The following is a 16,441-nucleotide window of genomic DNA, read 5'->3' as shown; positions in this document are numbered from 1 at the left end:
AGATGGCGACATATATTTACGTCGCTGCCTTCACTACATCGCGTCGCCAGATCGCGTCGCATCGCGGTATTGTGAAAAGGCCTTAAAGCGGTGAGGGAGGGATAAGATCGTTGTAAATATTTTCGGACCCCTCCTCCCCATCAAACACGCCCAAAAAAAGTATGTCAAAATATGTCACTTTTCAAACTAAGTTCGAGTTCAGTCATCTCTGGAAAGGCATTTACAATCTTTCAAACTTAAATATAAATGTATTTTAATAGCAAGGGTCCTATAAAAAGGAAAATACTGAATAAAATCAAGCTACTGTCACCAAACAAAGCATAAAACGGCCCAGTGCGTGGTCACTTCGTTATTGCTCACGCGCGAGGCGAGACGTGGAATGTTAGAAGAAAGATAAATGCGGGGGAGACACGGCAGCCAGTGTGTTTCCTGCGTGGGGAATAAGTGGCGTAGCCTTTTTTTTTATGCTGGATGAAGCGACCTTTTTCTGTCAACCCACGGGAAAAGATAATTGCTTGAACTGTCAAAATTAACATCACTGCGGCAGTTAAAACATGTCGAGGCGGGCGTGCATCCAGTCGGTCGCTGTGTATATCTACTCGAAAAACATAACATCTCAATTCATAACAAGATTCCTTATAACCTACACGTATTGCAGGATGTTTTCAGCCTGATCCATGCAAGTTCTTTAGCCAAGTTTTGAATGAAAACAACTGGCGGGCCAGTGTTGTGCCCTGTTTTGCGGATACACAAAGCTGTTATCAATTTGCTGACAGTTTTAATATATTTTTACTCTCGTTAAAATGAAGCAGATAACGTGATTGTTAACAAGTACAAGCAGCATCCGAGATCGGCCGCAGCGCACGGTACGGGGAGAGGGTGAGCAAGGGCGAGCGAGCGGCTGACTACCATGTTCACACGCTGCGGCCGGAGGGTTTTTCCTGCATTGTATTAAAAATAATTAATATTTAATGGTATTTTACTTATTAACTAATAATACACAAAATCGGAAAAAAAATAAAAAAACCTGCATAAGTCATCAACAATAGTTCACAAATTCAAGCCAGAAAATATATCAAATCGGACTTCAAAAACTAAGCAAACATTGTCAGCCAATAGTAATCAAAATCAAGAGAAGAGAAATCCAGCAGGTAGCTTTGCCTTAACTGCGTACCACACTAGACACTCGCAAAAAGCTAAACGTAAACACGTTGCCACAAAAACCTTTATCTGCACCCTGCCGGCAAAGGGACGTGGAATGGGAGTTGTTAAGCGCTGACAGCGGTCGACAGGAAGTGGTATCTATTTTTAGATATGCGCTGCCTATGGCAGTACAGCACTGGGCAATAGAAACACAGTAACACGCTACTCACCACAAGAAACTTATTTTCTGTCCGATTTTCTTCGAATTTTCGGCAATTTTTTCACGGTTCCTCGAAATCGGGTTGTAATAGAGAGGTTGTCGCAATAAATGGGGTCGCAACAAAAAGGTTTTACTGTAGTTAACTTATAGACATTTTACATCATTGTATGTGACATAGAAGTGACATAATTTTTGCCATTGCAAAATTATTACGTTCAATTTACTCAATGAGAACTTATCATAAGCATAAAGTGTACAATATTAGCATCCAACTTCTTTAACATACATTAATATTATTTTATCATGAAGAATCATATGAATCAAACTAATGAGGCACAATCAGTTACTACGGACACAACATAATGAAGTGAATCTTGCAAAGGCTTGTCAATGATAGCTAAGGAAATTATAAATAAGACACTTATCTGCATTGGCTTCCTCTGGCTGTTATTAAATTTACAGAAAGTTCATATAATTTTTATTACATCATTATAGCAAATTGAAAATTTACAACCTGGGGCCTGTTCATCGAAGGTACAAGTGTACAAGCTACAATTGTACAAGTACAAGTCCTACTTAACACAAGTTACAAGTTACAGGCGTTCCACAGAGAATTGTTACAATTGTAGGAAAAAAAGTACTAGTACAAGTGTACAAGTTGGCTGCATTTACTCTGTTTTTGTTGACATAACCAAACTTGTATGTATTTGTTTTAAAAAAGGAAATTGTTTAAAACGTGATGTCTGGAAAGACAAGTAAACTGTGTATTCTAAATGAGATTAAAGAAAAGAAGGACATACTGTTTTCTGCATTTTCTGACAAATGCACCAAACAAGAAAAAATGAAGGCATGGTTAGGAATTCATGGAAAGGCTTGTGGGTAGGGACTGATCCCTGCAGGCAAGGACTTCACCTACACCAGAGACACATTTTGGCAGAACTTAAAAAAAACGCTACAGTTAGTATATTTATATTACAATTTTTAATTTATTTTGGTACAGTCTTGTCAATATTATGTGGTATATGTTATGTAGCCTACATTTGTAATTGAACTACCTAACCTCACCTAGGGAACAGCATTGGTTACGAATCCCATGTACAATTATAAAAGAAATTGAAACATTTTTGAAGGCACCTATATATCAAGGTCAACAATTCTTAAGTATGTTAATAGAGGCTAATAATAATATGCACTTTTTTGCCGTCCGCCGCGGTCTCGTGTTCGAGGTCGGGCGCAGGTCCTAGCGGGGTGGCTGGCTTTCTTAGAGATTTCTGTTCCGGGAGGGCGCCAGGTTAGCTCGGTGTCTAACCGTGTGATGGTCGTGGGTTCGTTGCCCCAGCGTGGTCCGCTAGAACCGTCGGCGGTGATGGAATTTGTTTCCTGATTAGGTTGGGTTGTTTAGGTTAATTTACATACACTGTTCTGGTTGTTCTACGGGTCGCACGTCGCGCACGGGAGGTGCGGGGTGGACGTTTTATTGTTCACGATTTACACTGGTTCATTACATTGGGCGCGAGGTATACTCGGCGGTACATGACTGCCAATGAGGCGTCGGAACACGTAGAAGTTTTGATTACACTATTATTACAATTACACTTGACAAAACGGCACCCTGTGGTGCTCTTACATACACGATTACACTCCACACGTTATCTGAGTTATCTGCGTGCCTCTACGTGTGTTTACTTATTAAGCCCTCACGCCAGTCGCAGTTGAGGGAGAGCGTTCGATTAGCGTCGGCTAATCTCGTAATCGGTAAATTGCGGCGCGCGGGCCCACCTGTGTGGACCGCGGCTCGCTACTAAATTAAAAACACGTTTAAGTTTGGATGTAGCCTGTGCCTGTGCACTGGGCGATTAACTAAAGTTCTGGGGTGGCGGGAGATGGCCCGTACCGTATACTGCATGGCCCCACGTAATGCTTTGTGTGGGGCGTGTTAAATTGACGCGGCTGGGTTAGGCCCTACACCGGAAAAGGACCGGGCGCACACGGGGAGTATTTAAAAAAAAAGGTTTTGGTTGTGACTATAATTACCAGATGGACGTTCGGTGAAACAAAGAAATGCTGGCTCCCCGTGGGACGTGCGTCCGTCCCGGTCCGCGAGTCGCGCTGTACTGGCGTCTGGCCCTGGCGCGAGGGGAGGGGTGAGCTCCCTGTCGCGCCACAGTTTCTAAAGTTCCGTTATTCGTAAAAAATTACATTAATAATAAAAAGCAAGTGGCTCTAAATTCATACAATAAAACTTAATGATTAACTTAATATCTATATATGTTTTAGAATTGACATTTAATAAGTTTGTCTAAAATAAGTTTGAATATTAGAGTCAAGCTGGAGACTGTCTGTTTCTTGATAACTACTCCAGTGGCGAATGATAATGCTAATTTGGGGCGGTTTGCGTTACGTCACACGTTTCACTACTGAATTTAGGCTGAAGGCCGCAAGGGTTGCACTCACAGTTGTTTTAGTAGAAAGCTACACGTGAGTGACCCGGGCACTCCTACGTCGCACTCTATTAATTAGGGGCTTTTGTTTGTTTTTGATTACTTTATTATTGTGTGGGGAATTTTGTAGGCACGGGGAGTGCGTTGCATGCGTAATTAAAATGGTTTGCTATTCTCTACCTTGGGCTGCAGTCCGCTCACTTGACTCAGGTGGGCCATGGCTAGGGGTGCTTTCCGTTAGCGGAGCCGAGTACTGGCGGGTGCAGGTCGGGCTTTGGGGTGGCCTTCGGCCGTACGATGTCATTTTGTTGCAGAAGAAAATTGACAACAAAAAACAGACAGGAAGTGGAGGTGGGGTTGAAATCAAAATAACTGATGTAGACAATGCAGTATTGGATATTATTGGCCGAGAAACGCTATCAGTTGTTGGTTTAGAATGCCCTGAAACATGGCAGGACGAACCTGTGTTAGAAAGTATAAACCCTACAAGTAGTGCAGACACTTTGATGACACATGTCAGCAATAGCAAAACACTGCCCTCTACGAGTTGCAAACAAGTTAACCAGCCCAAACCAAAAAGAGGAAATGATATGGGAGAAGAAAATAATTTACGGCTTAAGAAATTGAAATTACAGGTTGAACTACTAGAAAAAGAAAGCTATTTGAAAAGTCTAAAAATTTTAAAACTTGAGCAAGAGCTGGGAATTCCTGGTTCTAATTTCACAAAGGAATTGCCTATCGATGGTGACACTATTTAGGTGACATTAGATGGTTCTATCCAAGAACATTGAGTAGTCACTGATCACAACTCTTGAATGGTTTTTCAAATTATTTATATTTTATGACTTTTTCGAAGTAATTTATTTCAACAATACATTTGAATGGAAGCTGTATTTGTAAAAGTGTTATTGAAATCTCAGCATTCCATTAACATATGCTATTATAAAAAAATTGAACAATAAATGAAATTGAAAATGTAGTCTTACATAAGAGTTTTTCAATTCTTTCATAATAATTTGTATCTAACTAAAATTATGAATCAACTGTGCCAGAACTTTGTTGGGCTGCAGGGTGTATATTAACGTCATTGTGATCCATTTCGACATCGTCTTGCTCTTCATCTGCTTCTATCAAGGGCTGCACACCATCCTCACTTCGAGCAATGTTACATAGTGCAGTGCAGCACTTGAATACTTGAGCTGCAAATAATGGCTTTATGTGTAAGTGCTTTAGACATGGAAATTTCTCTTTGAGAATTCCCAGTGAGTTTTCAACTAACCGACGTGTGCGCTGTTAAATCTTACCACTGCCGGATCTTGAGGAGCATTCATGACCGGTGGAATCAACCATTCTTTCAATGGATAACCCGAGTCTGCCAAAATTATGGCACCAAGTACTGGTCTCCAACCTTCTTCCATGCGCTGATTTAGTGTGCTGTTTCTAAGCACTCTGGCATCTTGTACACTTCCTGGCCACCTAGCACTCACATAATAGAATGAGCAGTCTGGACCACAATCTACCATGCAGTTCAAAGAATGATTTCCATGTCTGTCCACGTACTGCACTTCATTAGCTTTAGGTGAATCTATTTTTATGTGTATCATCAACACAACCAACAACATTAGGCATACCAACAATAGCATAAAATGCTGCAGACACTTGCACCATATCTTCAGGCCAGTCAACCACTTGGGGGAATTTTATTGCATTTACAGCAGTTACCACATTATGAACAGAACGACACACACTGGCCTTACCTATGCCATGCATATCTGCAACAGAATGATACTGTCCACCAGTTCCCAACCAGTGTAGAGCAACACATAACTCAAATTTTGCTGGTAATGCTTTACTCCTATTAGTGCGGCGATGAAGTCTATGTCCTATATCATTAAGTAATAATTGAAGTTTGGCAGCACTCATTCTAAATCTTTCATTAAATTCAAACATGCTTTCAAAACTGTGATTCGTGCGTATTATGAATGTCCTTCGTCTAATAAGTGGATGAGCATTCTCATTTTCTTCATCTGATGAAGTATCCCAGATGTTTGTTTTTGATAACAACACACTTTAACCTACCTCAAGAGGTAGGTAGACTTGTATTAACTATTCTACAAGTTTAAGTTAAACCTTGTACTTTTTCTTTGCGAAGAGCTTGTACAATTGTAGAAAAACACATGTAACTTGTTACAATTCACTGTCTTAACTTGTACTTTTGTGGAACACAATACCTACCACTTTTCTACAACTTGTATATAATTTTGCCTGTAATTTGTAACTTGTACCTTCGTGGAATAGGCCCCTGGCATTACGCTAATTGATGAAAAGTAAATTTACAAAGAAATGCGGTGGTTCAAATACTAATATGTATTTTTAAAAACTACACAATCGGTGGTTCAAATACTAATATGTATTTTTAAAAACTACACAATCAAATTTACACAGTCAATGGATATCAATATACATATCCTTGTACTCTTTGTGCAGTCCAACTTATAAAATAATATCATGCTTGTTACTTGTACAACCATAAAAACATATCCCAACATTCATAAAAACACTAATGAGGTTGCCGGCAGCAGTTGCATCAAAATTTTTCAAATGGTATTTGCTGGAGTCAGCCATCACAGCAAATTAATTGCAATATGTACACTAAGGGTTTGGACAGACCCTAAACCATAGTTAATTCTCAGAACAATATGCACATGTACAATATCAAAGGAAGTGTTTAGGTTTTGAATCAGCCAGGCTTGTAAAAGAATTATCCTGCTGCTGTTTTAGATTTAATATCTGGCTACAGTCAGTGCCTGGATCTGTCCAAGTGGGCAACAGACTTTTGCTGTTGGTATAGTTAAGTAAGATGTTAAGTTGGCCAACCCGATAATAAACAAGTAGCATGTCGTCATGGCAGCCCAAGCTGCATTCAGTACTAACTGTATACTGTACTGTGTGTAACATGTATTGAGTGAGTAATAACCAAATGAAGCTTATTTATGTAGTTATTAAAATATCTAAAGTGAACCATACAACTTGAACACAGAATGTTCATTGTCATGACAAAAGAACATGTAACAATAATATCTAACCTCTTTTTGCCGCTACACGGCAGCCACAATATATTTATAGTAGTATCCTTGTTGTGATAATGTTGACAGTGTGGTGTTTTTTTGTTCATGTAAAAAAAAACATTTTCTTTGTTAAAAATGAAATGCTTTGTCAAATTAATGCCAAAATATTTTATTGTAATTATATAATTGAATTATGGTACTTTTTCTGACATATTGATGTAGGACATACAAAATGTATGCTCTTAATTCATGTTAATCATGCTTGTTTATTCAAATAAACCATAATTTAATGTGTTGTACTGGACTGTTTTGTAGAATTAATAGTGTTATGTTTGTAAGTTTACCTACAAGAAAATATTTTGGCTAATATATAGTTTCCAAAGTAAAAATTGTAAAATTATAGTCTATTAATATAAAAAATTTTTTTTTTAGTTTAAAATAGTTGAATGTCTTAAAAATATTTTTACAGCGACATTGTGTTTTCTCAAAATCACTTTTTTTTTCACTGAGAGAAGCGCAAGTACAGACAAAACTCATTTCCATGGTTTCTTGCTAGAAAATCAGAAACAAAATCAGAACCATAAAAGCACGTGTAAAGTGTTATCGCGGAGATGCGTGCAACCATTGTAGTATGTATGCGTGGCAATGCACTTTGTGTCTAATGTATTTCAAGCACTAAATCCTGCCATTAAATAATTCCTCTAATTAACTCGTCATTGGTCGCGCTATGAGCATTTTGCTCACCCTCAGAAATATTGTTTTACTGTTATTGTTTTTATTGATGTGTGGAGGTGTCCTTTTTTCTAGCTGAGTTTTGAACCTTCCTTATCAAGTCACTAGGTGGCTGACAGGATGTAACTGATACTTGGCCTTGAGATAAGATATTGCTTACAGGCATGCACACCACATGAGCAGTTTGCTCACAGTGCGACCAGTCGCGTTGCTACACTTGTGACGACTGTTTGGTTTGATAGTGCTGTGTTTAGTCATGGAATAAATTCTCGTTAGACTTATTTTGCTTAATATAAATCTAATGATTCGTGGTACTTCTTATTGAAATGAATCGGGGGAAGAAAATTGTGGCTTTGGCTCTTCAACAAATCGCTGAATGTTCCAGAACAGGTAAGTTATGTTATAATTATCAATATTTTGATTGAAAATACAAAAAAAAACATATTACATAAAACATCAATTAACATCAATTATAGTAAACATTAACATTTTGTCACAAAATTGTTGATTTTCGTATCAAAATAAGAAATTACTTTTGAATACGGAAGCTGAAAAGTTGAATTTGGATAGAAGTGAGATAAGATGTTATAATTTGGGAAAAGCACTTAGGAATTCCAGAGGAGATATGTAATTGTAGTCTTTCGATAGTTTTATGTTTCCATTTTATTTTTGACTAGAATTTACAGTAAGGTAATATATATTCTGTGCTTTATATTTACAGAAGTTCCACCATGGTTGCCGGAGAGTTTACCACCTGAAAACAAAGAAGCCGTCAATGATCAAAATTTTGACCAAGATAATGAAAGTGATTGTGAAACCAAAGAAGAAATTTTGTTTAGCGATACAGAGCAATCATGTGGAAGTGAAAATGGGGATGAAGAATCTACGGGTATTCCACTGGGTGTGTGTACTCCTGTGTATTTAGGGAAAGATATGGAAACCGAATGGTCAGTGCATCCTCCTCGTCCTAATGTACGCACCAGAAAGCATAATATTGTAATCCACCTACCAGGAGTAAAGAAAGTAGCAAAAAACTCTTTCTCTGTATTAGACTGTTGGAAGTTATTTTTTCCAAACAATATGATTCAAGAAGTAGTGGACTGTACAAACATTTGTTTAGACAAAATGCGTGTTAACTATGGACGTGAAAGAGATTGTGGCAGTACCACATTTGCGGAGTTGAGCGCTTTGTTGGGTTTGCTATATCTAGCAGGTGTGAAAAAAGCGCAGCATCTAAATATTGAAGAGTTTTTCAGTGATGATGGAACAACTCCAGAATGTTTTAGAGCAGTAATGAATATGAAAAGGTTTTACTTGCTTCTGCGTGCTCTCAGATTTGATAATATACATGATAGGGATGAAAGGAAACTTACTGATAATCTAGCTCCTATAAGAAACATTTTTGAACAGTTTGTTAACCACTGTACGACAAATTATCAAGTTGGTGAATATGTAACTGTGGACGAAATGCTGGAAGCATTTCGAGGACGTTGCAAGTTCCGGCAGTACATAGCTAATAAACCTGCCAAGTATGGACTAAAAGTGTATGCCCTAGTAGACTCGCGTACATTCTACACAAGCAATTTGGAAATATATGCTGGTAGACAACCTGAGGGTCCGTATAAGTGTGACAACAAGTCAAGTAGTGTGGTAAAGCGTATTGCTGCTCCTATCATCAATACAGGCAGGAATATTACTATGGATAACTATTTTACTTCACTGCCCTTAGCAAGAGAGCTGCTTCAGAAGAATACTACGATTGTTGGTACACTCAGAAAAAATAAGAAGGAAATCCCTCCTTTATTTGTGAACACAAAGGGAAGGGCACAAAGAAGCAGCATGTTCGCTTTTTCATCTGCAGGTACATTAGTATCTTATGTACCCAAAAAAAATAAGAATGTGTTGCTTCTGTCCACACTTCACAGTGACGACAAAATTGACGAAACTTCGGGGGAGCTTGAAAAACCCGAGATTATAACATTTTATAATCTAACAAAATGCGGAGTAGATGTTGTAGATGAACTGAAAGGTGAATATTCTGTGTCAAGGATAAGCTGCAGATGGCCTCTGACAATATTTTTTTCATTGTTGAATATTGGTGGGATAAACAGCCAAGTAATATACTCTTCAAATACTGGAGAAAAACTCTCAAGACGTGTGTTTCTTAAGAACTTAGCTTTGCAGCTAATGAAACCACAACTTGTAGCTCGTGCCTCAATCACAACTTTGCCTGTAGCTTTGCGAACAACTGTAGCAAGGGCCGCTGGAAGAGAAGCACAAACAGAATCAAAACGAAAATCAGTCCCAGGATTTTGTTCTGTCTGTCCCCGAAAGAAAAATAGAAGAACATCTAAATCGTGTGCCACCTGCAATAAGCCTATTTGCAATGAACATACAATTTTCAAATGTTCTGAATGTACATAAATAATGTGCGCTGAGATAGTGTTTAGGAACATGTATGAAATTATGTGAGCATTTTTAGTTAATATTTGGACATGTCAGTTTATCATGGAACTGGAAATAGGTATATGGTGCAGTTAGTGTGTATTTTATATTTTGAGGTTTTCAATTGTACGAACTAAATTGATGTAACATATTATAAAGTAAGATAAGCGAAAAAAAAAATGCTGAATCCTAATAGAGTTAGGTGTTATAAAATGTAAATTTCCATGAAAGCAGTTAATTTTGATGTAGAAATTATCTATTTCATAATGTGTGTTCTATTAGTCATAGTCTCAAATGTATAACATAAATTAGTGTGCCCTCAAAAGACTCAGTAGATTTAATAATATAAAATAATGAAGTTGTGAATAATGTGTGATTTTCTGTTGCTTCCAACACTACTGCATTTATTGTTGATGTATTCGTAGGCCGGACGAAGGAAACTCAGTATACAGCCAAATAGTTTATTTTGATGATGATTTATGTAAAAAAAATTTAAAATTATGTGATAATAATATTAAATATTATTTAAACAAGCAGTGTTGTTTCATTTGCAATAAGAAAAATCTTTGACTTATTAAAAGTGGTTAAGCACGACTCTAATCGTAAAATTAAGTCTGTGAGCAAAATGCTCATGCGCGACCACTGGAGTAACATTATACAATGCGACCAATGACGGGTTAAATGTCTGGCTTCCGTTACTGGTGAATATATGAGTAAAGGAACTGATAGGATGAACTCTCACTGGAAGATTTGATGCACATTCAGATTCAGCTACATGTTTTGGGGGTTCACAGAAGGATTTTTCTCTGAAAATGCATTCATGTCATTTTATTATGAGTGGAACAAAACAATCTCAGTAACATAGTTGAAACTGTTCTGTTAAACTTGACTTTATAGACAGCTGACATTCAGGCTACCCGTACGAGCAGGCAGTGATGCATGCGGGCCACGGAATTCCCTTACAAGGGAGGGAGACAAGAGTAGTGTCTAAACCACCTCCACTGCCGTTTCCAATCTGCTTTTCCTTTTTAACTAATTGGTGGTACAGACTAATCAGCCCCTGTATATTTAACTTCTGTTAGTTTAACAACTTATTTTAAAATGTTTTATACCTATATCTTCAATTTTGTTGGGATTTATTGAGAATAAATAAGCTTATTTTATGGTTATCTCCAAGTGTCACATGTAGCCGCAAAGCAATTCCAACTGCTCACGAATTATCGAGACTTGACTCTGTTGCATTAGGTATACATTAATGTATGTTTATATATACTTATGCGTGTATGCGTGTTTGTGTTTAAATAGATGTGTGTGTACACACACATATATAAACACACAAAATGTTTTGCTGGTTGATAATGAAACCATGAATACTTACATCTTTTCAAAAAATGTCCTTGAAGTTTATGTTTTACAGCAGTTGAAATAAATTGAGGCTTATTAACTATTTCACTTCAAATTTGTAACTCTGATGGACCTTGGTTTGGCAGTTCGTAAAATATTGATAAACATATTTATGATTAATTGGCAGTGTAGATGTTGAAGTAGATTTCTAATTGTTTGTTGCAGAGTGTGGAAAGTGGGGCGCTTCAAAGCTTCTATAGGAATGTGTTTCAACCCAACAATCCAAGTCGCATACCACTATCACCTACTGTAAGTATAGTATGTACAGATGTACATACTGAGGGCGTACCGGTGTCACGTTTTGGACTAGTTACGTTAATAGTGGGCGCCACCACGTGAGTGGGCACGTGGACCCGGCTTGATGCTCTTACTCAGAGCGTTACGTGCCCCGTGTGAGGCGAAATATTAGCCCTCCTGATCTCGAATGCAGCACCTGTTCCTAACCGAGCCCGCTCTCAGCGTCAGGCACGCTTCTACCTAATCGCAGTGGGCTCTTAGGGCGTCCCACACGCTGCTGACTGGGTTAAAGACCCACGTGGCCCCCCCGAACACAATGACACGTGACTTAATTAAGTTATTTTTATTGATACGTTACACGTCCTCATACAATCCTTCCTTTACACTGTTAAAAACGCCCGAGGAACGAATTGGTTTAAGTCGAGGAGGCGGACCACACACGTGGCCGTCTCAAGCTTTTACGTAAAGCGCAGGTGGTGAAAGACTCCTGAGAGTATAAAAATTGTTAATTACACAGCTCCACCGACCGAGAGAGGCCCCGAGGATAGAAAAGAAAACGATTTGAATTATTTAAATGAACAGAACTACTTATCGGTGAGACAACGGTGATGTCCCCGGGGTGTCTGCAGAGACGTCCGCTCTCGGCCGGCTGTAGAAGGAGACTGGGTAGAGACAAGGACTCGCGGCAGGAAACATGGCGCCCTTCGCGCCCAACACAATTACCGTTAACATCTTAGCTATTGCGGGCCCTGGGTTATTATAGAAAATAACATGAACTCTTTATAAAATTAACATATACGCATCCACGACCAGACCGTCTGTAATAATTACTTATGTGGTAAATTAGTTTGAATAAAGTTGTATGTTAGTTCCGTCCTCGCCCGCTAGGGAGCGTCCGTGGCCGTGCTTGCACGTACTTTATTACCAAAAAATAATATATTAATAAAACAAACGACACTCACTTACTGACTCGTTGTGACACTATTTTAGGGGCGAAAAGAAAAGGTTACAATGTTACAATATTATTAAATACATTTAGGGGTGCGGCGCACTGGCTCTACAGCGCCCTCTTGCCGGGCGACCAACACACGCACACACACGCACGCACTCACTCGTTAGCGGGAGGTTTGAACAGAGGGTGGTGGTGTTCTGGCGGTGGCATATCGGGCTCAAAGGGGCCGCAGGCCCGGATGACGTCAATACGGAGAGAAAAACTCAAGCCATCCTGTGAGTTTCAGTGTTAAACAAATGCTAAAAACCTAAAATTCTGTTGCAACGGTTCATTAGCACAAAAATTAAATTGTTAAAATTGTTTACTTGCCAATTCTAACATGTGCAGTAGAAATCCATATGTTAATACACCAAAACCACATTTTAGAGGATTATGTATAATTTATTCATTTTGGAAAGAAACAAAATAAAAAAAAGTTATCCTCCACTTTTAGTTATCTAACTTAATAACATTCATGCACCACCATAATTTTCACATTTTAAACATCAACGATGCAGCGTACTACCCAAAAACTGTTTAGTGCTGAAACTAAAATTATAGTTTATGTAATTTAATTTTGAGGTTTAAATTTGGGCATGCACAGTAACATGTTGATGCTACAAGGTCATGGATGGCCAAGAGCTGTTGTTATAAATTTTTAAGATCGGACATTGTTTTAATATATATAGATAATTAACAAATATCTTCTTTTAATAGGTACTTTTAAGTAATCATTGCATTGCTTTTATGTGTGTAGGATGAAACAAATCTTTCTGTTAAAACTTATTTACCATTTTCTTAGCACACAACCAAACATCTAAAGTTGGCCGACCTTCATGAAGTAGTAAACATAAGATTGCTGCTGCTGGCTGTCACCGTAAAGCTATGGCCACACAGGGCGATGTGCTTGCTATGTTCACTACATGAGTACAATATAGCCAGCTGCATCTCAGGTGTCACTGACCACGCAAAACTGTGTTTGATATGTTCGCATTGTTGGCGACATCGCCAGGTGTTTGGTTCTCAGCTATTTTTATAAAATGTCGCTGACTTTGCGCATGCACAGTTAAACAAAACCATCTGTAATCACACGAAATTGTGCTGTTCTTCAGCATTTACTTTTTATGAAGGTTAATTTCTTTATTGTGCTTTAAATAGTCAAGTCGATAGAAAAGTTAATTGAAATATTATGTTTATGGAATAAATATCCATGTTTATGGAATAAATCGATGGAAGAAAATATGAGGCAAAATATGCAGGACAGTGTCTGGGATTTGATTCTAAGGGAATGCTATCAAACTGAGTTGAATTTATCCTGAAATCATCCATGAATTTGGCTTTGTCTTCACAAGCAACTGCTTCTTCAAATGATGCAGTTCATCAAATTAGTTTTATTTATGTATAAAATTAAAGAGCCAGCAGAATATAATAATAGTCCGAATCATCATAGAATCTCATGGCATGCGTCTCTCCGACATCGCGAACTACACACAGCAAACATAACTTGGCTTTCTTTGTGGCCTTAACTTATATGTTGTTATTTAATTTTTTTTTGCTTTTGAAGTTAAAAAAATACACATTTATGAACTCTGTTTTACTGTAATATTAAACTGATATTCATTTACGTTAATCATCATTATGGCAGTGTTGAATGAAGCAACAAGACTATAAAATGTTATTGATGATTCCTTCAAAGAAAATTCTTAGTGTTAACTTCGAATCAGAGTCTGCAAGCTTCACTTTGATTTCAACTTTTTCAAAGATTCTAACTCTGCTACAAATCTGTTCAATCTGCTACCAAAACAGAAATTGGCTTCAGAAAACATTTGAATGGTGAATTTGCAAAACGACGTAAGTCCAAACTAATAGTTTTGAGAAAATCACAAAAAACTGTGTAATGTGCTGTTGGCACATATTGTGCCACTTTTTATTGGCGTCAAGCAAACAGATCAGTATTGCGAATATTTTTCAACTTCTGAAAGAAGGTTTAAATTTTATATGTTTTTAGGAAAAATAAATAAAAATGCTGGACTTAAGATGTTTTACAAATTCACAAATATTCAATACAAAATATAATATATTTTGTAATAATTATCATTAAAATTAAATTAATCTCTTAAAGTTATTATTAAGAAACGAGGTGAAGTTATGAAGTAATTATTGTTGTATGGTTGACAACATATTTTTTAGCAGATGGCACTGAGAAACTCCTTATCTTTAAGATCAATATCAATTTATTTCAACAATACATTCACGTGTTACAAACAATTTTTAGAGATAGTAGGATTATTTTTCTCAATTTACAAGGATACTTCAACAATGAGAATAACAGTTCAGTCAACATAATAAGATTGTGTCAACAATTCACTCTGCATCAGACACAACCTACATGTGGTAAACGTTCAATGGTCTATTGCTGCCCATTGTACAATGCCAAGGTAGAATGCCTGCACGACTTCTTCTTCTGGAATGTATTTGAGCATCTTTCGTACATCTTGTAATTTGTCTGCATTAATTAAGATAAAACCATTGGGATAAGCTTTCTGAGTTGGAAGACCTGGGTTGTGGAGATATGTAGGGCCAAGGGCAAATGTGTGAGCAACTAGGCTATCAATAAATGGCTTGGCTACGACAATGCCGAAGTGGTCTGCAGAAAATTGGAACTCCATGAAGGAGGAAATGCTGAACGGAATTTTCTGACTTCGTGGTACATTGCAGGTTGATGATTCCAGGGAATTTAGATTCTTTTTGTAAATAGTTGGCCACCAACTATGAAAGTTGTACACATTTTAAATTTCGACAATGTTCACTGTAATTTTTTTCTTTGTACTAGAGTGCACAATTAGCTCACACACATCCTTTAGTGTGTATAATCTGTCCAAATGACGCAAACACCTTTTCACCACAGCAAAATCTCTGTCCGAAGGTAAAAATGAATGGTCTCTGATGGGAAACAGAAGTCTGATCTTGAGGAACCTTTTTTTTTGCAGTTAATGCCATTAAAAATCTGATGACAGTGTTGTTTTTGTTCTGGCCTGGACATCCGTCACAAAACAACCATATCTCGGTTGCTGAGTCAGGAATAAAGTTGTTCATGTAGTCAAATAGGAAACTACATACCTCGTTCGGCCCATTTTTGGCCTGTCCTTCGTGGCATATGTAAAATACGGCCTCGCTGGTTTTAAGGTTGTGCACTGAAAATACAGGAACAGTCAGCTGACGAAGATAATACATATCCTGCACTGGAATCTTTGGCAACGATACGTTTTGCATGTAGTCAAATGACAATGCAACAAAATCATCTCTTTCGATGCACAATTGAGATGCACGTTTCAATGTTAAATAGAATTTCTTGCTCCTGCGTTTATGCACAAGGAGTTCGGCCATTGTGACCCGTTTGGCGGTGTCATTTAGACAGCTTTTCAGTTTAATACTTTTTTCTTCACAAATTACACAAGTATCAACACTAGGTCTACCAAACTTCAAACTAAAATGGCTCTTGAAATACTTGTGGTAGTAATGATATGATACATTCCTGTCTGCATACTTGTCAACAAACATTTCATGCATTTTCTTGACTGTTAGTTCTCCACTAAGATAATAAATTGTGGCCGGCAGGGCCACATTTTTACTTGTAATTTATTTTTGTTGCTGGTCTCTAGTTTTATATGGTTTTTATTTCACGTATTTTTACGCCTTTTTTAATTAATGTTAATTTATCTGTAAATTCTTTTAATTATATTTGTTTCTGTTAATTAGT

At 37.6% G+C, this 16,441-nt stretch overlaps 1 protein-coding gene across 5 annotated transcripts in view; it reads left to right on the top strand.

Annotated features, from left to right (window-relative positions):
• The window catches only part of LOC134531675 (very long chain fatty acid elongase 7-like), a 152,511-nt gene that overhangs the window by 85,603 nt on the left and 50,467 nt on the right, over positions 1 to 16,441 (top strand). For all 5 annotated transcript variants that reach the window (XM_063367467.1, XM_063367468.1, XM_063367464.1 and 2 more), the window contains exon 4: positions 11,619 to 11,702. In XM_063367467.1, coding sequence (XP_063223537.1) covers positions 11,619 to 11,702 — 84 coding nt within the window. The remainder of the gene's footprint in view (positions 1 to 11,618; positions 11,703 to 16,441) is intronic.

This window comes from Bacillus rossius, chromosome 5 (genome assembly GCF_032445375.1).
Source record: "Bacillus rossius redtenbacheri isolate Brsri chromosome 5, Brsri_v3, whole genome shotgun sequence".
NCBI lineage: Eukaryota > Metazoa > Arthropoda > Insecta > Phasmatodea > Bacillidae > Bacillus > Bacillus rossius.
This window is presented reverse-complemented; position numbering and strand designations above follow the sequence as displayed.